At 40.1% G+C, this 24,522-nt stretch overlaps 1 protein-coding gene across 2 annotated transcripts in view; it reads left to right on the top strand.

Moving 5' to 3' along the window:
* The window catches only part of OSBPL1A (oxysterol binding protein like 1A), a 256,420-nt gene that overhangs the window by 37,021 nt on the left and 194,877 nt on the right, over nucleotides 1–24,522 (top strand). For both annotated transcript variants that reach the window (XM_049901659.1, XM_049901658.1), the window contains exons 2-4: nucleotides 10,942–11,064; nucleotides 19,433–19,518; nucleotides 20,393–20,467. In XM_049901659.1, coding sequence (XP_049757616.1) covers nucleotides 10,944–11,064; nucleotides 19,433–19,518; nucleotides 20,393–20,467 — 282 coding nt within the window. In that variant the 5' untranslated portion in view covers nucleotides 10,942–10,943. The remainder of the gene's footprint in view (nucleotides 1–10,941; nucleotides 11,065–19,432; nucleotides 19,519–20,392; nucleotides 20,468–24,522) is intronic.

Genomic DNA, 24,522 nt, shown 5'->3' with positions numbered 1-24,522 from the left:
ATTATTTTCATCTTTGGAGTTCTGACGTCCTGTCAACAGATAACTAGGGCTGTTATCAGGTATAGCAGCCTAAAAGTCCATTCACTTTTCTTGTATGAATTCAGCTCAGGTGTCCAGGTAGCTGATCAGCAAGTGTGTGGTACAGGCCCTGTCCTACAGTCTTAGAGGGGCAGGGGTGATCTGGTTGCAGCAGGGGGGTCATGCTGTGAACAAGGCAGAGGGCAGAGAATCATTCCCAGTGTGTCTCTGAGGAAAGCGCATCCCTCTTCCCCAGAGTGTACAGGTGGGTGGGTTCTGCAGATGGACCGTGGGCACCCAGTGTTTTTGCTTGTAAGGACTGGGAGGTACCAGTTATCCTTGGACCCCTGTTGCAGGTGGCTGGGTGACCTGAGTGGAGCCACCTGTCCTTAGGCCCCTGATGTGGGTAGTTGAGGACCCTGTTTAATGGGCAAAGTGGTGTCAAACATCAAATACCTACCTCTCCACTACACAGCTGAAACTGTTGTAGTCTGCCAACAAGGACCTGTTCTGAAATAGGCCCACACAGGTCCATGCAGTGGGGAAAGGTATTCAAAGTCCACAGGCCGTTTATGCCTGAACAGGAGCCGCTTCTTTCCTGAGCTCCCAGGTTAGTGGAGCTGGCAGATTATCTTTTTCCCCAATTGCAAATTTATTCCTTCTCCAAGGCTGGGAGGATGGCTCCAGGCGATGAACAGGGCCTATCTCAGGCTCGGGAAATCAACAGCCACTGAAAACTGGCTAGGGGGCAGAGGGCATGGTAAAACATACACAAGTACTTAGCTTTTGCTGAGCGCACCGTTATTCTCTGGTTCCGGAGGTGTGAATAGGCTGTGCGGCTGGCTGCTTCTCCCTGCGGAAACTGCGGCCGAATGCTACTACTAACCTGCTGCAGCTGCTACCGGTAATATTGCTTGAGGTATCCCAGCGATTCAGGTCCCGCAACTCCTCTCCGCTTCTGAACTGCCTCTCTTTCCCCCTGCCGCTCAGTCTGTTTTCTAACTTTCCCTTTGACGTTCAGGGCTCCTAGGTTGTCATAAATGTAATCATTTCACTTGTTTTTGGGGGTCTTTTTTATAATAGGGTTTGCAGGAAGTGTCTGGCCATTCCACCGTCTGGCCATTCCGCCATCTGGCCATTTCGCTGTCTTAGCCCCACCTCTCAGAACGTTTTCTTAATAAACTTTGTTATGCCAGTTGACCTAGATGTTCCCTGAAACCATGGTCCCCAGACCTCCATCCCTGCTACTCTGTCCCTTGAAGCGTTTGGTTGTATTCAGGAAACGTCATAGCTTTTGGTTTAGTCCAGTTGTGCTGACTTCCACTGTATTGTGTGTTGTCCTTCCCTTCATCTTAGCTAATCCTTGTCTACTATCTAGGTAGTGAATACCCTCTCCCTCCCTCCGCTCCCCTCATAACTATCAAAGAATGTTTTCTTCTCTGTTTATTCCTTTTCTTGAGTTCTTATAATAGTGGTCTCATACAATATTTGTCCTTTTGCGACTGACTAATTTCATTCAGCATAATGCCTTCCAGAGTCATCCATGTTATGAGATGTTTTGCGGATTCGTTGTCGTTCTTTATTATTGCTTAGTATTCCATTGCGTGAATACACTGTAATTTGTTTATCCATTCATCCATTGATGGGCACCTTGGTTGTTTCCATCTTTTTGCTATTGTGAACAGTGCTGCAGTGAACATGGGTGTGCATATATCTATTCGTTTGAGGGCTCTTGTTTCTCTAGGCTGTATTCTAAGGAGTGGGATTGCTGGATCATATGTTACTTCTTTTTCTAGTTTCTAAAGAAGTGCCAAATGAATTTCCAAAGTGGTTATACCATTTTACATCCCACCAGCAGTGTATAACTGTTCCAGTCTCTCCACAACCTATCCAACATTAATTATTTTGTATTTTTTTGATTAATGGTAGACTTGTTGGGGTGAGATGGTATCTCATTATAGTTTTGATTTGTAGCCCTGGTGGCGTAATGGTTAAGAGCTATGGCTGCTAACCAGAAGATCGGCAGTTCTAATCCACCAAGCACTCCTTGGAAACTCTATGGTACAGCTCTACTCTGTCCTATAGGGTCGCTATGAGTCAGAATTTACTCGACAGCAATGGGCTTGGTTTGCTTTTTGGTTAATGACTAATGATCATGAGCATTTCCTCATGTATCTGTTAGCCACCTGAATGTTTTCTTTGCTAAAGTGCCTGTTCATATTCTTTGCCCATTTTTTAATTGGGTTATTTGCCTTTTTGTTGCTGAGGTTTTACAGTATCTTGTAGATTTTAGAGATTAGACTGTAATTGGGTATGTCACAGCCAAAAACTTTTTCCAAGTTTGTAGGTTGTCTTTTTCTCTTTTGGTGAAATCTTCTGATGAACATAAGTATTTGATTTGTAGGAGCTCCCAATTATCTGGTTTGTCCTCTGGTGTTTGTGCATTGCTAGTAATGTTTTATATTCTGTTTATACCATGTATTAGGTCTCCTAGTGTTGTCCTTAATTTTTTTTTTCCATGATCTTTATCGTTTTAGATTTTATATTTAGGTCTTTGATCCATTTTAAACCAAAAGAAACCCACTGCTGTCGAGTCGATTCTGACTCATAGCAACCCTACAGGACAGAGTAGAACTGCCCCACAGAGCTTCCAAGGAGCACCTAGTGGATTCAAACTGCCGACCTCTTGGTTAGCAGCCATAGCACTTACCCACTATGCCACCACTAGTTAGTTTTTTGCATGGCGTAAGGTCTGGGCCTTGTTTCATTTTTTGCAGATGGATATCCAGTTATGCCAGCACCATTTGTTAGAGACTGTCTTTTCCCCATTTAACAGACTTTGGGCCTTTGTCAAATATCAGCTGCTTGTAGGTGGATAAATTTACATCTGGATTCTCAATTTTGTTCCATTGGTCTATATATCCCTTATTGTCCCAGTACCAGGCTGTTTTGACTACCGTGGTGGTATAATAGGTTCTAAAATCTGGTAGTGTGAGGCCTCTCACTTTGTTATTCTTCTTCAGTAATGCTTTACTTATCCTGGGCCTCTTCCCTTTCCATATGAAGTTGGTAATTTGTTTCTCCATCTTATTAAACAATGTCTTTGAAATTTGCATTGGGATTGCCTTGTGTCTGTAAATCGCTTCAGGTCGCATTGACATTTTTACGATGTTGAGTTTTCCTATCCATGAGCAAGGTATGTTTTTCCACTTACGTAGGTCTCTCTAGGTTTCTTGTGGTAGTGTCTTGTAGTTTTCTTTGTATAGGTCTTTTACGTCTCTGGTTAGACTTATTCCTAAGTATTTTATCTTCTTGGAGGCCATTGTAAATGGTATTGATTTGGTGATTTCCTCTATGAAGTTTTCTTTGTTAGTGTAGGGGAATCCAACTGATTTTTGTATGTTTATCTTGAATCCTGAGACTGCTGAAATTTTCTATTAGTTTCAGTAGTTTTCTTGTGGATTCTTTGGGGTTTTCTCTGTATAAGAGCATGTCATCTGCAAACAGGGGTACTTTCACTTCTTCCTTACCCATTTGGATGGACTTTCTTTTTCTAGGTTAATTGCTTTGGCAAGGACCTCCAGCACAGCATCGAATAAGAGTGGTGATAAAGGATATCCTTGTCTGGTTCCCATTCTCCAGGGGAAATGCTTTTATAGTCTCTCCATTTAGGATGGTGTTGACTGTTGGCTTTGTATAAATGTGCTTTATTATATTGAGGAATTTCCTTTCTATTCCCATTTTGCTGAAAGTTTTTTTTATCATAGATGGGTTTTGGACTCTTGTCAAATGCCTTTTCTGCATCGACTGATAAAATCATGTGGTTCTTGTCTTTTGTTTTATTTATGTGATGGATTATGTTGGTTGTTTTTCTAATGTTGAACCATCTGTCATACCTGATATGACTCCCACCTGGTCGTGCTGAATTATTTTTTTGATACGTTGTTGAATTCTATCAGCTAGATTTTTGTTGAGGATTTTTGCATCCAAATTCATGAGGGATATAAGTTTGTAATTTCCTTTTTTTGTGGTGTCTTTACCTGATTTTGGTATCAGGGTTATGCTGGCTTCAGAGAATGAGTTTGGGAGTGTTCCATCCTTTTCTGTGCTCTGAAATACCTTTAGTAGTAGTGGTGTTAACTCTTCTCTGAAAGTTTGGTAGAATTATCCAGTGAAGCCATCAGGGCCAGGATTTTTTTTTTTTGTTGGGAGTTTTTTAATTACCTTTTCAATCTCTTCTTTTGTGATAGTTTTATTTAGTTGTTCTACCTCTGTTTGTGTTAGCTTGGTAGGTAGTGTGTTTCCAGAAATTTGTCCGTTTCCTCCAGGTTTTCAAATTTGTCACAGTATAATTTTTCATAGTATTCTGTTATAATTCTAATTTCCGTAGGGTCTGTTGTGATAATCGTCCATCTCATGTCTTATTCAGATTATTTGCTTCCTCCCCTGTTTTTCTTTTGTCAGTTTGGCCAGTGGTTTATCCAATTTTGTTAATCTTTTCAAAGAACCAGCTTTTGGTCTTATTAACTCTTTCAATTGTTTTTCTATTCTCTATTTCATTTAATTCTGCTCTAATTTTTATTATTTGCTTTCTTCTGGTGTCCAAGGGCTTCTTTTGCTGCTCTCTTTTTGTTTGTTTGAGTCGTAGGGTTAATGTTTTGAATTTGGCCCTTTCTTCTTTTTGGATATGTGGATTTATTGCTATAAATTAATCTCTGAGCACTGCTTTTGTTTTGTCCCAAAGATTCTGGTAGGATGTGTTTTCATTCTCATTTATTCTGTGAATTTCTTTATTCTGTCCTTAATTTCTTGTATAACCCAGTAGTTTTTGAGCAAGGTATTGTTCAGTTTCCATGTGTTTGATTTTTTTACCTTGTTTTTTCTGTTATTGATTTCTACTTTTATGGCCTTATGGTCAGAAAAGATGCTTTGTAATATTTCAATGCTTTGGATTCTATTAAAGCTTGCTTTGTGGCCTAATATGTGGTCTATTCTGGAGAATGTTCCATGTGCATTGGAAAAGAAAGTGTACTTGGCTGCTGTTGGGTGCTGTATATGTCTGTGAGATCAAGTTGGTTGATTGTGGCGTTTAGATTTTCTGGGTCTTTGTTGCCTTCTTTGTGGATTTTTTGTCCTTCACCAAAATTGGCATGTTGAAGTCTCCTACTACTATTGTGGAGCTGTCTGTTTCTCTTTTCAATGCTGTTAGAGTTTGTTTTATGTATTTTGGAGCCCTGTCCTTCAGTGCATAAATATTTATTATGGTTGTGTCCTCCTGGTTTATTGACCTTTTAATCATTATATCGTGTCCTTCCTTATCCTTTGTGGTGGATTTTGCTTTAAAGCCTTTTTAGTCAGAGATTAATATTGCCACTCCTGGTCTTTTTTGATTGTTGTTGCTTGATGTATTTTTTTCCATCCTTTGAGTTTTAGTTTGTTTGGGTCTTTAGGTCTAAGGTGTGTCTCTTGTAGGCAGCACATAGACGGATTGTGTTTTTAATCCATTCTGGCGCTGTCTCTTTATTCATGCATTTAGTCCATTTACATTCAGCGTAATTATTGATAGATATGAGTTTGGTGCTGTCATTTTGATGTATTTTTTTGTGTGTTGTTGACAATTTCTTTGTTCCACTTAATTTTCAGTGCTGAGTTGTTTTGCTTTATGTATTTTCTTTTCATCTTTTTCATTGTTGATTTTGTCTTTGCTGAATCTTTGTTTTTCTTATTTTTTATTTTGATTTGTAGTATTGTTAGTTTCCTTTGGGGTTACCTTAATATTTACCGCCATATTTCTAAGTTTAAACCAATCTTTTATTTCTTTATATCACCTTGACTTCCTCTCTATGTGGAAGATCTATGACCACACTATTTAGTCCCTCTTTTTTGTTTTAGTGTTGTCATCTTTTACATATTGACGTCTCTGTTTCCGTTTTTTCAGTTTTTTAGCTTTGACTTATTTTTGTGACTTCCCTATTTAGGTCGATACCTGGTTGGTCTGTCCTGTGTTCTAGTCTTGGGTTGGTATCTGATGTTATTGATTTTCTAGCCAGGGGACTCCCTTTATTATTTTTTGTAATTTTGGTTTGTTTTTTTACAATATTCCTTAAACTTCTGTTTATCTGGAAATGCCCTAAGTTTCCCACCATATTTGAGAGATAGTTTTGCTGGGTATATAATTCTTGGCTGGCAATTTTTTTACTTCAAGTCTTTATGTATGTCATCCCATTACCTTGTTGCCTACATGGAATCTGCTGAGTAGCCAGAGCTTAATCTTATTGACTCTCCTTTGTAGATGACTTTTCATTTATCCCTAGCCACCCTTAAAAGTCTCTCTTTATCTTTGGTTTTGACAAGTTTGATTATGATATGTCTTGGTGACTTTCTTTTGGAATCTACCTTGTGTGGGGTTTGATGAACTCCCTGGGTAGATATCTTCTCATTTTTCATGATATCTGGGAAGTTTTCTGCCATCAAATCTTCAATAATTCTCTCTGTATTTTCTGTTATCCACCCCCTCTGCCCTGTTCTGGTACTCTAATCACTTGTAGGTTATTCCTCTTGGTAGAGTCACACATAATTCCTAGGGCTTCTTCATTTTTTTTAATTCTTTTATCTGATTTTTCCTCAAGTAAGTTGGTGTCAAGTGCTTTATCTTCAGTCTCACTAATACTGACTTCCGTTGCCTCAGTTCTGCTAGTGTGACTTTCTATTGAGTTGTGTAACTCTGAAATTTTATTGTTAATCTTTTGGATTTCTGTTTGCTGTCTTTCTGTGGATTCTTGCAACCTGTTCAATTTGTCGTTATGGTTTTGTATAACCTTCTTAAGTTCCTCTATTGCATTATCTATATGTTCCTTGGCTTGTGCATTTTTCCTGATTTTCTGTTGTCTTGAAGAGCACTGTATATTAATTTTTTTAATTCTGCTTCTGGTATTGCCAAAAAATCCTCTATCTCTGGAAGTTTTCTTGAATCTTTGTTTTGGGTGCTCACTGATGCCATCATGGTCTGCCTCTTTATGTGATTTGATATTGACTGTTGTATCCGAGCCATCAGTAAATTATTATGTTTATTTACTTTATGTTTGCTTACAGTGTCCTAGCTGCTCATTTCATTTTGACATGCCTAGACAGGCTGCTTATGTGAGCTAGTTTGATTATTGGCATCTTTGAAGCTATCACATCCTGCCACCTGGTGGTTAAAGGTGTTATTAGGTATATGAGTCCAGGAATCTGTGTACTTTTCTTTTATAGATTCAGCTCAGATATTCAGGTAGTCGGTCACCAGATGTTTGGTGCAAGCTCTCACCTACAGTCCTAGACAGGGAGGGGTGATTGGTGTAGGCACAGGTATCTGGGTGTAGTAAGGAGTCATGCGCTGAGCAAGGCAGGGGGCTGATGGCGGCCCCTGAGTGTCTGGGAGGAAAATGTGTCCCTGTGTCCAGAATGCATAGGTAGGTGGGTTTTACAGCTGGACTATGTACACCCAATGCTGTTGGCTGTAAGGATTGAGAGGAACCACTGATTTTTGGACCCTTGTTGTGGGTGGCTAGGTGGTGTGGGTAGAGCTACCAGTCCTCAGACCCCTGATGTGGTTAGGTGAGGACCCTGCTTAATGGGCAGAGCGGTGTCAAATGTCACGAATCTGCCACTCCCCTTTATAGCTGATATAGTTGAAAATAGGCTTCATATATATAGCCTGTTGTACTGTGCCAATGCGGGCCTATGCTGTTGAAATGGGCCCACACAGGTCTATGCAGGGGTGAAAGGCATTGAAAGTTCGTGGACCACTTATGCCTGTGCCTAGGCAAAGGGGCTGTGTTGTCCCTGAGTTCCCAGTTTAGGGGAGCTGGCAGATTATGTTTTCCTGTTTGTTAATTTGTTCTCTCTCCAAAGCTGAGAGAATGGCTCAGGGCATGCTATGGACCCTACTTCCAACCCAGGGAACGTGACAGTCACTGAAGTTGGCCCAACCTGGTGCAGAGCAGAGAGGGTGCAGGTAAATGGAAGAGAGATTCTTCCCAAATGGGGTGTTGTTTTGCTCAGTGATATAAGTTAGATGCATATACTTATCTTTTGCTGATTGAGAGCCACTGCTCGTTGGTTCTGGAGGGTTGAGCAGACTCTCTGCCGTTCGGTCCTTCCTGATGTAGAAAACGCATCCACAGCACCGCTGCTTGCCCACCACGCATACTAGCTGATCCTACCTACAGGGTGCTGGTTCCTGCTGGGTCAAGTCTGGCAACTCTTTGCTGCTTCTGAACCATCTCTCCCTCCTTCCCTCTGCCACTCAGTCTGATTCCTCAGCTTTGCCTTTGATGTCCAGGGTTCCTAGATTGTCATATATAATTGATTAAATTGTTTTTTTGGGTCTTTGCTTTAAGAGGGACCACAGGAAGTGTCTGACTATTCCCCCATCTTGGCTCTGCTTGTCCATAGGGTTTTTAGTGGCTAATTTTTTGGAAGTAGATTGCTAGACCTTTCTTTAGAAGTGCCTCTGGGTGGACTGGAATTTCTAGTCTTTCAATTAGCACCCAAGTATTCACCATGTGCATCACCCAGGGACTTGCAACAAAATAGTGCCAGTTGCTCCAAGTCTGAATGCTGAATGCTACTAAACTCCTCTGAGCCTGAGTCTAGCACCTTGATCCCTAAGTCACCCTGATGTCCAGTGAAACCTGAGTCCTAGAGCCCTTTTGAGTTTTGCCCCAAGATTTTCCTGAGCCCTGAGAGCACCCGAGCCTGGTGGCAGAAGATGGAAAGGCCCGAGAAGAAGCCCCCACCACTGGGCCCAGCTGCCCTGGTGGATGATTCCCCCGCTGCTGCTTTTCTGCCTTCTCAAAGTTGAATCCATCATTTCTCCACTTCTAGACTGAGAGCCAATCTAGTTTCTGAGGCATTCCTGGTAGAGAAAAGACTCAGATCAATAACCATTATGACCCAGCTATCTCCTTGGAAACTCTATGGGGCAGTTCTATTCTGTACTATAGGGTCACTATGAGTCAGAATCGACTCGACGGCACTGGATTTTTTTGGATCTCCTTCTTGTCCAGTGGGGCTTGAAAAAAGGCCAGCCTTTCTTGTACTTTTGCCTGCCCCTTCCTCCTCATCACCCCTGCTGCAGCCCCAACTAGGCTCAGGATTTCGATTTTAGGAGCAAGCCTGGGATACACAGTTGCACTAATCTTGGCCTTTAGTATTAGCCAAAAGCCTCAGCTTCTGTCCAAATGTCCCTCCTTTGTGCCTGCCTGAGTATCTTCCTAAGATGAAGGCTGGTTTCTGAGCCCTACGGTCCTTGACACAGGCCTTAATTTTCTAACTACTTCCTTTCTGGCTTTTCTCCTCATTTTCTTCTGACTTTTGTGTGTCTTTCATGTTTTAGAGACTTTCTTCATATATCTTGTTTTCCTCGGTTATCGGTTCATGTTTAAGAGTGGGAAACTAGAAAGCCACTGGAAACTGAGAAAGTGGGTGGGTGTTATTGGCCATCAACTTCACTGTGTGGATTATCTGGCTTGGCCATTTGTTGGGGAGCTCCTTGTGTCTTTATTCTTGGATATATTCTTCTCTAGGGGTCATAACTAACTCAGTCTCCTCTTGGAGGGGAATGCTGATTGGGGCAGAGGGCTGGAGGTCTTGGTGTTCACTATCCAGAGGTTGCTATTTTTTGAAACTATGTCTTCAAGTATGTCTTCCATCCTTCAGTCTAGAGACCATCTCATATAGCTTTTCCACAGGATTTATTTAACCAGTCCCTTGTTGATGGACATAGAGTAGTTTATAACTTTTTCACTGTTGCAAATAAAGTAATCCTTATGGACATCCTAATAAAATAATCTTGTGTAAATATTTCTGTAAAACAGCCCTAAGAATAGAATTGCCTAGACAAGGTAAATGGTGTGTGTGTATTTTGAAGTGTATTTGACATTGCCAAATTGTTGCCTCTCCTCATACAGCGTTTGAAAGTTTGTATTTATATTCATGTTAGCAGTTTCCAGGAGTGTGTATTTCCTGTTCATGCCAGCACTGCATGTGTTTAATCTTTTTTTATTTTGCTAGTAGAGTAGGCAAAATAAATAAATAAATCATTTTTGTTTGATTTGTTTGCACTTACTTGATTATTAAGATTGAAATTTGTACTTCTGGTAACTGCTATTCATATCACTTGCCCATTTTGATGTAACTGCTTTAAATTTGGTTATAATACTCTATAAGTACTTTGGGGTATGGTAGGAAAATGAGAGAAAAATTTATTTTTAAGGGTTCTTATCTAAATTTTTTCTATTCAGAATTTTTTTTTTTTGGCGCAGCTTTTCTATGTGTTAATTTATATTTTGGTCTTAATAAAATTTCTATATGAATGGCCATATTTTAACTTTATGCTTAACCAAAACACCAAACTTATTGCTGTCGAGTCAATTCTGACTCATAGTGACCCTATAGGACAGAACAGAACTACCCTTTAGGGTTTCCAAGGAGCAGCTGGTGGATTTGAGCTGCCGACCATTCGCTTAGCAGCCAGGCTGTTAACCACTGTGCCACCAGGGCTCCAGACTCTTTATGTCTAGTAACTTATTGCTGTTATAATACCATTTGGGTAATACTTTGTGTTTACTGGAGTACTTTCATATACATAGTCTCACCAGAGCTCTGTGAAGCTGGTTGTATTTTGAAGGTGAGGAAACTGAGGCTTTGAGTGGTTAGGAAACTTCCCAAGTGTCTAGTGCACGTCTCTAATAATAATACAGCGGGAGAAGAATCTCAGGGTCAAGTTCTAATCGTGCAACCAAGTCACTGAATCAGTTTTTATACCTGTCTCACTAGCTGCAAAATGCAGGTAATTCCTCCCCGTGTCTGTATTACCAGGTAATATGTAAAAGTTAGTTGTATTCTTAGATAATAGCAACATTATTTTTTTTATTCTAGAAATGAACACAGAGGCAGAACAACAGCTTCTCCATCATGCCAGAAATGGCAACACTGAAGAAGTGAGACAGATACTAGAAACCGTGGAGAAGAATGATGTAATTGCTGACATTAATTGCAAAGGTAAGCTTTGAGTGAGTCTTTCAGCTTTCTCTTACTAGCCTCTGCTACTTTATTATTTATTTGATGCTAATCCTCCTAATCTTTTGTGCAATAAATGACTATCTCTTATGCTAGGAAGAACCTCCCAAGGGTGTGAAATGTCTGTCTTAGTCCCTTCAAAGTGAGAGAAATTGAGATCCATTCTTAAAATTGTCATGGGTCCTGAACCTTACAAAGTACACGGGTGAAGCTGAGCCCACAAATGCCTTCTGTGACAATATTTCTTCTTGAAGACACTGCAGTTGAACTAGCAGGTTTGAGTGCTTACTGTATGCCCAGCTTCATGTAAGGTACCTTGGAGACAATGATAAAGTATACCAAGAATCAACCCAGATTATAGTTTCTGAACAACACAGATCATAGTTTCTTCCCTGTTGCAAAATGATGATACTCCTTAAAAAAAAAAAAAAAAAGTGATACTCCTTCCCTAGAGATGGCTGGGCCATGAGGTTGCTGCTCTAGGATAGGAGAATGTGACACAAATAAAATAGCCACCTGAAACCTGCTGCCTTGGAACAGAGAGATTTGGGGAAAGAGAAAAAGACGGAAGATGAGACAAGATCCCTGTCCTCACTGAGATTAGTAGATTGACAGATTAGTCTTTAGACTAGTCTATGTTACAAAATATGCGCCAGGATATGCAGGTATACAGGTTGTCATGGGACCACATAGGAGACAGATTAACCGGAATTTGAAGGATTAGGATGAGCTTCTTGTGAAAAATTATCTTGGTTGTCTAGTGCTGCTACAACAGAAATAGCACAAGTGGATGGCTTTAACAAAGAGAAATTTATTTCTTCATGGTAAAGTAGGCTGAAGTCCAAATTCAGGGCGTCAGCTCCAGGGGAAGGCTTTCTCTCTCTGTTGGCCTTCTCATCAATCTTGCCCCAGACTAGGAGCTTCTCTACGCAGGGACCCTAGGTCCAAATGATGCGCTCTGCTCCTGGCACTGCTTTCTTGGTGGTACGAGGTTCCCAGCTCTCTGCCTGCTTCCCTTTCCTTTTATCTCTTGTAAGATAAAAGGTGGTGCAGGCCACACGCCAGGGAAACTCCCTTTACGTTAGATCAGGGATGTGACCGTAGTAAGGGTGTTACAATTCCACTGTAATCCTATTTAACATAAAATTACAATCACAAAATGGAGGACAACCACACAATACTGGGAACCATGGCCCAGCCAAATTGATATACACATTTTTTGGGGAGACATAATTCAATCTGACAGAAAGGATTTTAAGGTGATATGTGAAGAGGATGTGGGCGTTAACCAGGTGAGGATAGAGAAGAAAAGGCTTCAAGGCAGAAGAAATAGCTTGTGCCCAGGCCCTGAGATGACAGGCCATGCAGAAGGAAGGGCCTGAGGCTGGATTGGGATGAGGAGCAGTAAAGGATAATGCTAGGTGGAACAGAGCAGCCAAGTCAACATGTGCCTTGTGTGCTTGGGTTGCAAATATATCACATTCAGATGTGCAGGGAAAGATAATTTATCTTTGAAATGGCTCTGATATTTCAACAAGTTCTTCCCACTCTGGTAGTATGGGGGATTAAACATGAGTCCTCACGTTCCTCAGTCTCTGTACCCTTTTTGATAAACGTTTGCTCTTCTAAAACCTCTCCCTTCCCTCCTGTCTTCTCTAATATGGCATTTAAAGGTAAAGATGAGCCTTGCTGTGTGTTTGCTCTAATCCCTGAGGGAGCCTGTATTTGTAGCGGAGGTAAAACTCAGGGTCGGGTCTCTCAGCTTGTCACACAATATCGGCGGTGCTCCTTGTTTGTCTCTGGAGACTCATCTTGGCTCTCGCTGGCTCAGTGTCACCCTGAGCTTCTGTTACACTTCTACCTGGCACCTGGCCTATGCCTGCTGATTCAACTCAGTTATGCTCCTGGTCCTCTTGGGAGGGTGATGTGTGGGAACTTAGTGACATGTGAGAGCTAAGAGCAAAATCAACCAACATTTGGCCTTTCATTGCCCACATTACCGAATTTGCTTTGACTGGCTGCCTTGCAGATGGACGCTTGGAGATCTTTTCCTAGCATCGCAGATGTGACTTGCCCATCCCCAGTGTTTGTTCAATTTCTCTCACTTTCTGGGCATAAGATCTAGAACCATGTCTTGTCTTCTGTCTTTTCTCTCTCCCCAAATCTCTTTGTTCCAGAGAGGGTAGGCTTTAAGATGGATATTTTATTTCTGTGTCATACTCTCCTCCTGTCCTGGAGCAGCAGCCTCATGGCCTAGCCATCTCTGGGAAAGGAGTATCACTTTTTTTTTTTTTTTTTTTAAGGTGATCATTTCTTTGCAGCAGGGAAGAAATTATGATCTGTGTTGTCCAGAAACTACAATCTGGGTTGATTCTTGGTATACTACAGGAATCTAAAAAAATCTTTCCTGTATTTGGATAAAGACTGGCTTTTAATCTGTACCTCAGGATTCCGTTTTGAATGTCAAAAGAATTCCTACCTTAATAATGGTCAGTGACCATTTTCTATCCATTCCACACCCATGGTTACCTCAGGCTAACACAACGTCACCTACTTGGAAATGCAAAGTTAAAAAACCTGTAAGTCTGACTTAGTCTTTAGGGCAGGTTGAAAGGCTTATGTGAAGAAATGCCATAATCAGATGTTTGTGCTGCTTACTCTATAGAAGTGAATGGGGAGGGGCGTCCAAATCCTGAGAATCTGGAAAATGGTAAAAAGTATTATAATTCCACTGAAGAGTTAAAGCTCAACAATTAATAGAGAGATGTTACTGGTCCGAAGGAATCTGTCAAGTCGAAAGCAAGAGAAGGAAATGCTGGCATGCAGAGTTGAAGGGTAAGGCCAGCATTTCCAGGATGGGCCCATAGGAGGATCTGATCAGTCAGTTTTGCTTGTAGCTGTTGTCATTTTGTTAAGTGTGTGTTCCTGGTACTGTCTGCTGTTAACGGTGAGTAATTCTTGCAAATAAAATAAATATTAATATGTTTATATGTATAATATACTTTATGTAAATGCTGTGAGTAATAGTTCAAGAAATAACAAGTTTTGGAAGCAAAATAAGTAATCATATTGGCAATTTCAACATACGATTCTGTGTAGTATTGCCACTTTGCTAGGTGTGTCTTAGTTACCCAGGGCTGCCCTAAAGAAGATACCACAAGTGGGTGGCTTTAAAGAACAGAAATTTATTGTCTCACGGTTTCGGAGGCTGGAAGTCCACATCAGGCCATCCACTGTAGGGGAGGGTCCCTCCTTGTTGGTAGCCTTGGACATTCCTTGGAATTTCTTGGCTTGTAGAAGGTTCCTCACACAATCTCTTCCTGCTTGTGTGTGTCTCCCTGTCTCTTTTTCCTTTTTAAGACGCTACTCACAAGGTGTTAGATTTAGGACTTTCCCTACTCTGTTAATGACCTCCTTTAACTTAATTGATAACAAAAGAAAAACCTTGTTTTCAAACAAGGTCATGTTCCCAGCTACAGGGGTTAGGAACTTAGCATATTTTTCAGGGGATGTGATTCAGTCCATAACAAGGTCTAGCTGTTAGGTTATTTGGATATTACCCAATAATATCCACTGGTGTTTTCTAGTGTTTTAATATTCTCTGTAGACTACAGTTCTTTGTAAATAATTCTGAACTTAATATTTCTTATTCATTAAACTTGCTTTTTTAAAAGATATCCATGATAAGTAGTAAAGAGTATGATGCATGTCTGAAATATTTTAAGAATAACTTAGAATTTTGGAAATTCTAGTTTTTCGCTCCTGAATTTCATTTGAAAATACTAGATGTAAGGAGACCAGTCCAGAAGCTGTTCTGTTCACGGAGAGGAGACAGTTATGGGTGAGAAAGGGGTAGAAGCAGTGAGAATGGAGAAAAGTGGATTTAATTAATATTTAGAAGGTAAAATCAGTAGAACTAAGTGAGTGTATCCCCACATATCTGTCAGTTTGTGATACTGTGGGGCTTGCATGTTGCTGGGATGCTGGAAGCTATACCACTGGTATTCTAATACCAGCAGGGTCACCCATGGTGGAAAGGTTTCAGCTGAGCCTCCAGACTAAGACAGACTAGGAAGAAAGACCTGGTGGTCTGCTTCTGAAAAGAATTCCAGTGAAGACCTTATCAGTAGCACTGAATGTTGTCTGACATAGGGCCAGACGGTTAACCCCTCGGGTTGGAAGACACAGTGGCTGCAACAGTGGGCTCAAGCGTATCAGTGATGGTGAGGATGGCTCAGGACTGGACAGCGTTTTGTTCTGTTGTACATAGGGCTGCTATGAGTTGGAACCGACTCAATGGCACTTACCACCAACAACAACGAGTGTAGGGAGTGAAAGGGAAGAAACAGGTAAGGCGATGTTGATTTTTGGCTTGAAAAATGAGGTGAATAATGGGGCAACTGTGAAAATAAATAAATAAAACATTGTGAGTGTGTGTATGGAGGATGAAAGATGAGTTCACTGTGTACTTTCTGAGCATGAGTTACCTTGGTGTCATCCAAAGGGAAGTGTATAGTAGAGAGCTGGAAATGGGAATGTGGAGTTGGAAATCAGCAGCATGTAAACGATTGAACCAATGGGAAATACCAATAATGAAGAACCAGAGAATGTGGGGCTTCCAGAGGATACTGAAAAGTGCCAGAGGAGGAAGAGGAAACCCTAGAGGGCAATGCTATGGAAGCCAGAGAGGAATGTGGGCCACGCTGTCTGATGCTATATGATGATGCAGTGAGGTGGCAGCTGAGTAGTACCCTTGGGATTTGGTGACAACTTAACCAAAAAAAAAAAGAAACCCTGTTGCTGTTGTTACCACAAACACAGATTCAAGCCACCTGCTGCAAAGCCAATACTGAGGGGTGAGGTATGCAGCAAGAGGGCTTTATTGTATACATGTATACAAGAGACAGAGGGGAATAGGCTCCTCCAAAGTCTGTCTGGTGGAGACCACTGGAGGGTTTTATAAGGTTAGGGCTTAGGCTTGAAGAACCTGGAGATCGGCAGTTCTCCTTTGAGGGGGCACGTTGATCACATTTCAGACATGTTGACCTTCTGTGGGTATTCTTTAGAGGTCCTCTGATGCCATCCTGGTTTCAGTCACAAGGTGGGCCCCGATTATCTGGTTGTCTCGTCCCAGATCTTATTGATCATTGTTCTGTTTAAGAGGAACATAGGTTAATTTTAAATGTCATAGAATCATAGTGAAAGGGAGAGGGAAGGGAGGAAACAAACCACAAATCACAAAATCACCGGGATATGCAAAAGCTAACTATGCAAGCCATGTAGAAACAATGCTACAATACCTGGAACGCTAGGCCCCTGCAGCCTCTTTCACTGCCCCTTTCACTGTTGACTCGAGTGACCCTATAGAGTAGAACTATGGGGTAGTTCTACAGAGTAGAACTGCCCCATAGGGTTTCTAAGGAGCGGCCGGTAGATTCGAACTGCTGGTTAGCAGCAGAGCTCTAAACCACTGCACCACCAGGGCTCCGGAAACATGCATAGTTCTTCCTTTATCAGTATACATAGTTCTCCCTTTATCATTGGGGGTGATTTCTAAGGACCATTCAAATATTTAGGAAATGATGGCCAAATAGATGAATAAATGGGCATAGACTGAAAAAATTTGAGGACAGTTTTAGCGACATGGTAGGAGATGAACCTAGTCTGTAGGGGTGGGTAGTTGATAGAAAAAATGAGATGAAAATAGCAAATGAAGACAAGTGGAAAGGGAAAGTGAGGAGAACAATAGTTGGTAAGGGGTATGGGGTCAAGGGAGGGGCTTTTTTGTTTGTGTTTGTTTTTGCTTGTTAGGTGCTAGAGATACGAGTATTTACTTGCTTCTTATCAGCAACTAAAGAGGGAGTGGTTAAAGATATAGGGGATGAAGGAATCCCTGAGAAGACTGTCAGGGATGGAATCTAGGATCTAGGGAGAATGACTAGTCTGAGGTATCAGGTGGAAAGCATGGAAGAATGCATATGGATTTAGGTAGGATAGTGGAATTGTGTCAGAAGCCTAGAGAATTCTCATATGTAAGCCTCCATTTTCTCTGTGAAGCCAAGAGATGTAAGGTCATTTGCTAAGAATTGGGGGAGGTGTCTGGGTGAGAAGCTTGTGGAGAGTAGAGAAAGATCGGAACGTGTTGTGGAATATAACAGAGAAACCTAATGTAGGCTTTATACAAAGGGTTGCCAGGCAGTATTGAGGACCTAATTCAAGCACAAGTTCTGGAATTTAGGGTACCACAAATCTATAGGTTCTCTTATTTTTCTTTATTATTATTTAGCAACTTGAGTATGGCTCTGGAAATGTTGAGCTAGTGCATTTTCCTAGGCTTTGGGGGTTTGCTAGGGTGCCGTGACAAAGATAGTGAAGTAAAGGTATTGAGAATATTGGCAAAGAAATGGGAAGCTAGGGATCAAGTAATATAAGCTGAATTTTTTGAAGGAGGTGAAGATGGAGGAGTGTTTATACATATGAAAAGTAGGATTAAAGAACTGAAGGGCTGATTAAGTTGAAAAACATGTATGGGGTACACAGGGCACACCTGTGTGAACAAGCTTGGAGCTTGGGAGTTTGTGGTGCAGGCTTGGAGGTTGGGAGTTTGTAATGGGACTATCTATATTCATGATTTCAGTGATGATGATGAGATCCAGGCTCTGGCTCTGGGAGTTGGTACATGACATGGAGCAGAGGCAAAGTGAGTGGGAGATGAGGGAAGCCAAGAAACCGATAGACCAGGTACTGAGTAGATAGTAGACTCCCTTAGGATGGTGACAAGATTCACAGTGGAAAGAGACTATGTTGTCGAATATTATTTGTTAAGGGGAGAGCCTCTGGGAGGCTGACAGGTGGCAGCAGAGAAGGAGTTTGAGGGAGTTATGGCTTAATGTCAGGAGTCACAAAGGAGGAGAAGTTGTAGCATGAGTGGAGTTGTTGTCAGGTACTGTTGAGTTAATTCCAATTCCCATGTGACAAAGTAGAACTGCCCCATAGGACTTTCTTGGCTGTAATCTTTACAGATTCAAACCACCACCTTTTTGGTTAGCAGACAAGTACTTAACCGTTGTGCCACCAGGGCTTCTTATGAGTGGAGTAGTAACTGATTAAAGATAGCAGTAGGTTCACACTGCTTCTGTTCTGTGAGGTATATCGGGTGTGTGGAAATGTAGGTTTCCACCTGAGGACTAACAGGGAATTGTCATCAGCGAGAGATAAATTTCATTTAAGAACAGAAACGTTCAAGGCAGAAGACTGAGGTTCTAGGATTTATTAACTGTGGAATCAGGGGCTCCAAAGTAGAAATATTTGGAGAGGAGACAGATGTAGAAGTTTGGGTAATTGGCAAAGTCTCAAATGTCTTGGCAGCAGGAATCTCTCAGGGAGTTGTTAGAGGCCTTTTCTGGGTATGCTGAGGTTGGTGGCTGGGGTTTCTGTTGGTTCCAGACCTGAAATCCTGGAGCTGAGGACAGTATATAGCCTGAGAGAGATACTGTCATTCACCTTAGCAGGTAAACCACGTGCCTCTCTTGAGAAGTGGCCCTGGGTGGCAGTGAGAGTGGTGGACTTTGGGAATTTGAGAGGCTGTGTTTTCTCAAGACTGATTTGGAATTTTGGTAGATTTTTAGAGTTATCTGAGCTCTAAGCTGTAAAACCCTGTATCATTTTTGCTAAATTAAATTACGTAGTTTCAGTTTCTGCAACGCTCAATTTTTTAATACCTATCCTTAGCTCTGCTGCTAAGGATCTAACATTTCATTGTTTTTAACTTTGGTTCTTGTCACCTAGTTGAACTCTCTACCACTTTAGTAACCCAATATCCTCATTAACTGAGATTTTATCTGAATCCAAAGACTCCATTTTCGGTCACTGTCTATAGAGCTAACAGCTCTCCAAATGCTTCAGGAAATGTTCTTTACTAATTTTCCATTCCCTTCCACCCCCCTTATGTGGCATAGGTTTTCAAAGAGTTGTTCTTCATAAAATACTATGTCAAGAGAACATCTTTGCTAGATGACGCCAAGATAGCTAGAGACAGAATCTTAGAGCTAGAGCCAACGGGTCACTAGAGATCGTCTAGTTAGAGTGACCTCTGTCATATCTTCCCCCATCCTGTTAGAGAAGAGGAAGTTGAGTCAGAACAGTAGCACCAAGAATCTAGGTCTTCTGAGTTGCATCCATTACTTTTATTACGCTTTTTATTATATCATAATGTCTTTCACTCATCATAAAGCAATGTTAATGAGAGCCATTCACCAAGGTATTAAAGTAGCTTGTTAGGGAGAAATTAATTTTCTTGTAATATTCCCTAAATAACACCTAGAAATTCCTTATCTTTTTCCATTATTAGGAAGAAGTAAGTCTAATTTTGGTTGGACACCTCTTCATCTGGCATGCTATTTTGGGCATAGACAAGTGGTCCAGGATCTATTGAAGGTAAGTTTATCGTTTTTGTTTTTAAATGAATGTAATAAATACTGCTGTTATGGAAATTATAAGATGAAAGTCTTACAAAAATATGGCTTATTTAAAGCAATAATCCACCACTAAAGACACTTAATTGTTCCTTATTAAATACATGAATGAAAATCATATTTTTTCAATCTTTTGTTTTTAACATTATTGGCTTTTTTCCCCCCGCTTTTTAAAAATTGTGGAAGACTATGCATAAAAAACATTTGCCAATTCAGTAATATTATTGGATTTTGAAAATTGCAGATGAACATATTAATTAAATAAGATAATATTTTCAGTTTTGTGAGCATAACAGTTAAAAAAAAAAAAAACCAGTGCGCATCCTCAATTATTTTTTAACAGTCAGAATCTTTTAAGGAGTACTGTACAGTTTAAAATTTTTATGTTTCTCAGTTCTCTGATGAATAATTTTTCACATATTGATACTTCTGAAATTGGGTTGCATCTTACAGTTGATCTATACACTTAAATGGTAATGCCATTTTTTTTTTCCTGAAAACTTACTGACTTGATGGTGGAGGAAATGCGGTATTTCATTCTGAGACAGTTTTCCTTATTTCAGTAAGAGTGCTTCTAAAGTAGGCTGAAGCTGTATACATTTTAAAAGGTCAGTATCTTTCATTCTTCTACCTCGCAGGTAGATTTTTACCTTTCAGGAAGCTTCCTATTTACTTTTACTATGAAATGAATTTATTTTTGATCATGACAGCCAATCAAAATTAGCTCCTATTTTAATTTCTGAAGTATTTAATATGTTTTTAAGGAATTATTTTCACCTTTGTGTCTTTCATGCTATGTGGAAAATATTTTTTAAAAACATTTTTATGTTTTCTAGGCTGGTGCAGAAGTCAATGTGTTAAATGACATGGGAGATACACCGCTTCACCGAGCTGCCTTCACAGGACGAAAGGTGAAAGACATTCCATGTTTAATGTTTCATAAGTGAAATATTGGGAAGAGAAGTCACAGATGTTTTCTCTGTTATAACCAGTGAAACAGCAACTGAAAAAAGGCACACACACAAAAGTATATAAGCCAGCATTTTGGGTCAAAAGGCCACAATATATTTGGGGTCATGTACACATCCACTCTATAGCATCCCTGATAGGAGATCATTCAGTGTCTGTATACTTCTGTGATGGGGGAACTCATTATTCGTATTTCTAAAAGCAGCATCATTGAGGTATAATTTACACTTCATAAAATTCACCCTGTGAGGGTACCTTTCAGTGGTTTTTAGCGCACTTACACAGTTATACACGACTATCACCACAGTCCAGTTTTGGAACATTTCTATCACCCCAAAAAGCTCTCTTGTGCCTGTCTGATTCATTCCCTGTTCCTATCCCAAGCCCCAGGCTACCGTTGATTGGCTTTCTGTCCCTAGCTAATTCACCTTTTCTAGGAATTTCTTGTAAATGAATCCTACAGGCTTTCCTGTTTGGTGTCTTCCACATTGCATAATGTTGCTGAGGTTCATTCATGTTGTAGCATATATCAGGAGTTGGTTTCTTTTCATGGCTAAATGATATTCTATTGTATGCATAGACCACATTTTATTTATCTGTTCACAGTGGATGAATACTTGGATTTTTCCAGTTTTGGACCATTATGAATAGTGCTGCTGTGGATATTTATGAACAAGTGTTTTTATTTCCCTTGGATAGATTCTCAGGAGTGGAATTGCTGGGTTATATGGTAAATTTTTGCTTATCTTTTTAATAAACTGCGTATCTGTTTTTGTATTTTTAATTTTTCACTGTAAAACATATATAGCAAAATTATTTTAATCATTTCATGTTGTGCAATCATCACTTTTTCCAAGTTTTTCATCAACCAAAGAGAAACTTGTTGCCCCTTAAGCAGTAACTTCCTATGTCCCCCTGACTCCCAGCTCCTTGCAACCACTAATAACCTTTTATCTATGCATTTACCTATTTGTGATACTTCATATATGTGGGATCATACAGTATTTGGATATTATTAGAAAAATGGAAAATAACAAGTGTTGGCGAGGATGTGGAGAAATTGGAATCCTCGTTCACTGCTGATGGGAATGTAAAATGGTGCAGCTTCTCTGGGAAACAGTTTGGCAATTCCTCAAAAAGTTAAACATAGAATTTCCAGGTAACCCAAGAATTCCACTCCGAGGTATATACCCAAAAGACTTGAAAGCTGGAACTCAAACAGGTGCTTGTACACAAGTATTCATTGTGGCATAATTCACAATAGCCAAAAGGTGGAAACAACTCAAGTGTCTATCAACAGATAAGTGAATAAGCAAAATGTGGTATATACGTGGGATGGCATATAACTGAGCATTAAAGGGGAATGAAGATCTGACACATGCTACGACATGGATGAACCTTTAAAAGACTAAAAAAAAAAAAGTGAAATAAGTCAGACACAAAAGGACAAATAGGACTTTTTTTTTTAAATCATTGTGAAATGTCTTTCTTTGCCTTCAGTATTATTTCTTGTCTTAAAGTTTATTTTTAATTTATATATCAATCTAGCTCACTTCTGGATACTGGCTACTTTGTATATCTTTTTCCATCCTTTTACTTTCAACCTCTTTGTGTCTTTGAATCTAATGTGTGTCTCTTACAGACAGCATTCAATCTTTTTTTTTTTTAATTGTGGTAAATATGTAGGTAACAAAACGTTTGCTGTTTCTACAATCCTCACATGTAAGGTTCACTTGCATTAATTACATTCATCACGTTGTTCAGCTATTACCACGATCCATTTCCAAATTTTTCCATCACCCTCAACAGAAGCTCTGTGTCCACTAAGCCCCGAGCCTCCCTCCTGCCTGCGCCTGGTTACCCCTAATAAACTTTCATCTCTATACACTTGCCTGTTGATATTTCATATAGGAGGGATCATACAATATTTATCCTTTTGTGCCTGACTTATTTCACTCAGTGTAATGTTTCCAAGTTTCATCCACATTGAGACATGTATCAGAACTTCGTTTCTCCTTTAGGGTTGAGTAATATGCCATTGTATGTATGTATGTATATCCATACAGTGGAATATCTTTCATTTTGTTTATCCATTCATATGTTGACAGCATTAGATCTTGTGTTTTTATCTAGTCTGACAGTCCCAGCCTTTGGTTAAGTGTTTGATCTATTCACATTTAATTCAATAATTAATAAGTTGAATTTACATCTTCCTTTTTTGCTATTTGTCTTTTATGCATTTCAGGTTTTCTACTCCATTGTTCCTCCTTTACAACTTTCTTGTTAAACACCTCTTTTCTATATTTTGGCTACTCTGAATTGTATTCCCCCTGGGGGGGTTATTATTTTTTAACTTACCTGGACTTAATCTGTAGAATCTGGAATGTGTTTGGCCTGCTGATATTTTTGCTCTTTTGTTTATTTTAGTTGTTTAAGTGTGGTTTCCTAGGGTTTGCCCCTGCATCTACATAGCTTAGTGGTTAGCCAGTGTTTGGGCACAGGTAATGCTTAAATACTCAATCCTATAAGGCTTCTGCCCTCAGCCTATGAATCTATGCATAAATTGAAGAGCACTGTCAAAAGTACAGGCATTTCTCAAGCTGGCCTCTGGTTGTACTTTCTGTAGGCCTTCTCTTGTTTCCTCTGCACATATGTGGATTTTTCTAGTCAGCCAGGAATGTGTGGACAGCTTATGTAGTTCTATCGCTCTTATTTCCAGGGTCTCCTTGTGAAATTTCAGGCTGTGTTGCCATTTGCCTTACGTGGCAGGTGGAATAATGTTCCTCCAAAGATGTCCATGTCCTAATTCCTGGAACCTGTGAACACATAGGTAACATGACAGAGGGGAATTACAGTTGCTAATCAACTAATTTCAAGATTGGGAAATTATTTTGGATTGTGGCTAGTGGGCCCAGTGTAATCACAAGAGGGAGGTAGAAGATTTAGAATCAGAGAGAGAGAGAGATGCCTATGGAAAAATAGTCAGAGAGATGTAACATTTCTGGCTGGAAGATGAAAGAAAGGAGTCATAAGCCAAGGAATATGGGTGGACTCTAGAAGCAGGAAAAGATAAAGAAACGAATTCTCCCCTAGATCCTCCGGAAGGAATGCTGCCCTGCCGATACCTTCATTTTAGTCCAGTGAGAGCCATTTTGGACTGCTGAAATACAGAACTATAAGATAGATTTATATTGTTTTAAGTCACCAAGTTTGTGGTAATTTGTCATAGCAGCAGTAGAAAACTAATACACCCTAACAGGGAAAGCTATTATTAGATCTCTAGGGTTTCCCATTTGTTTCCTACAGAATTTGCTACTTTTATCCATCATGCCTTTTGCCTTAGGTTTTTACCTTTTGCTCTAAATCAAATTAATTCCCTCTGGCAGCAAAACTGCTGGTTTTCACTGCCAGCCCTGACCTGGTAAATCTTCTCAGGGAATGGGGGGAAATTGATGGTGGTGGGAACAGCCTGTGCCTAGAAGGCTAAAGACTCTGATATTTTTACCTGAAGTTCTGTCAGTTCCTTTTGAACAAATGCCTCTAGTTTGTTGTCTGTAATGGATATCCAGCACTGTGAAATGGTTAGTTTTGACAATTTTGTCCAGTTTTATACTTGTGACCTTTTTAAAAAAAATTTTTTTTATTAAGTTTTTGATGAAAGTTTACACAGCAAGTTAGGTTCCCATTTGACAATTTCCATACAAATTGTTCAGTGACATAGTTATATTTATCACAGTGTGTCAACATCCTCTTTAATTGTGTTGTTTGTTCCATTTCCAGTACTGTAGTTTTCCTGCCCCCTTATCATTTCATCTGCTTTTAAGTAATTTTTGACCTTTTGTTTTCATACTGATGGTTTTTTATGTAGACCACCAATCTTATGGGTAATATCCTTTATTTTGTGTGCCACTCTGCCATTTTGCTAAAAGTTGATCTCAGGATAGGCTTGGTTCTAGGTTTAAAGAGTCTCAGGGTGATGGTCTCAGGGAATCCTCTG

Source organism: Elephas maximus, chromosome 11, assembly GCF_024166365.1.
Source record: "Elephas maximus indicus isolate mEleMax1 chromosome 11, mEleMax1 primary haplotype, whole genome shotgun sequence".
In the NCBI taxonomy this organism is placed as follows: domain Eukaryota; kingdom Metazoa; phylum Chordata; class Mammalia; order Proboscidea; family Elephantidae; genus Elephas; species Elephas maximus.
Note: the sequence above shows the minus strand (reverse complement) of the source record. Positions and strands in the feature narration are given on the sequence as shown.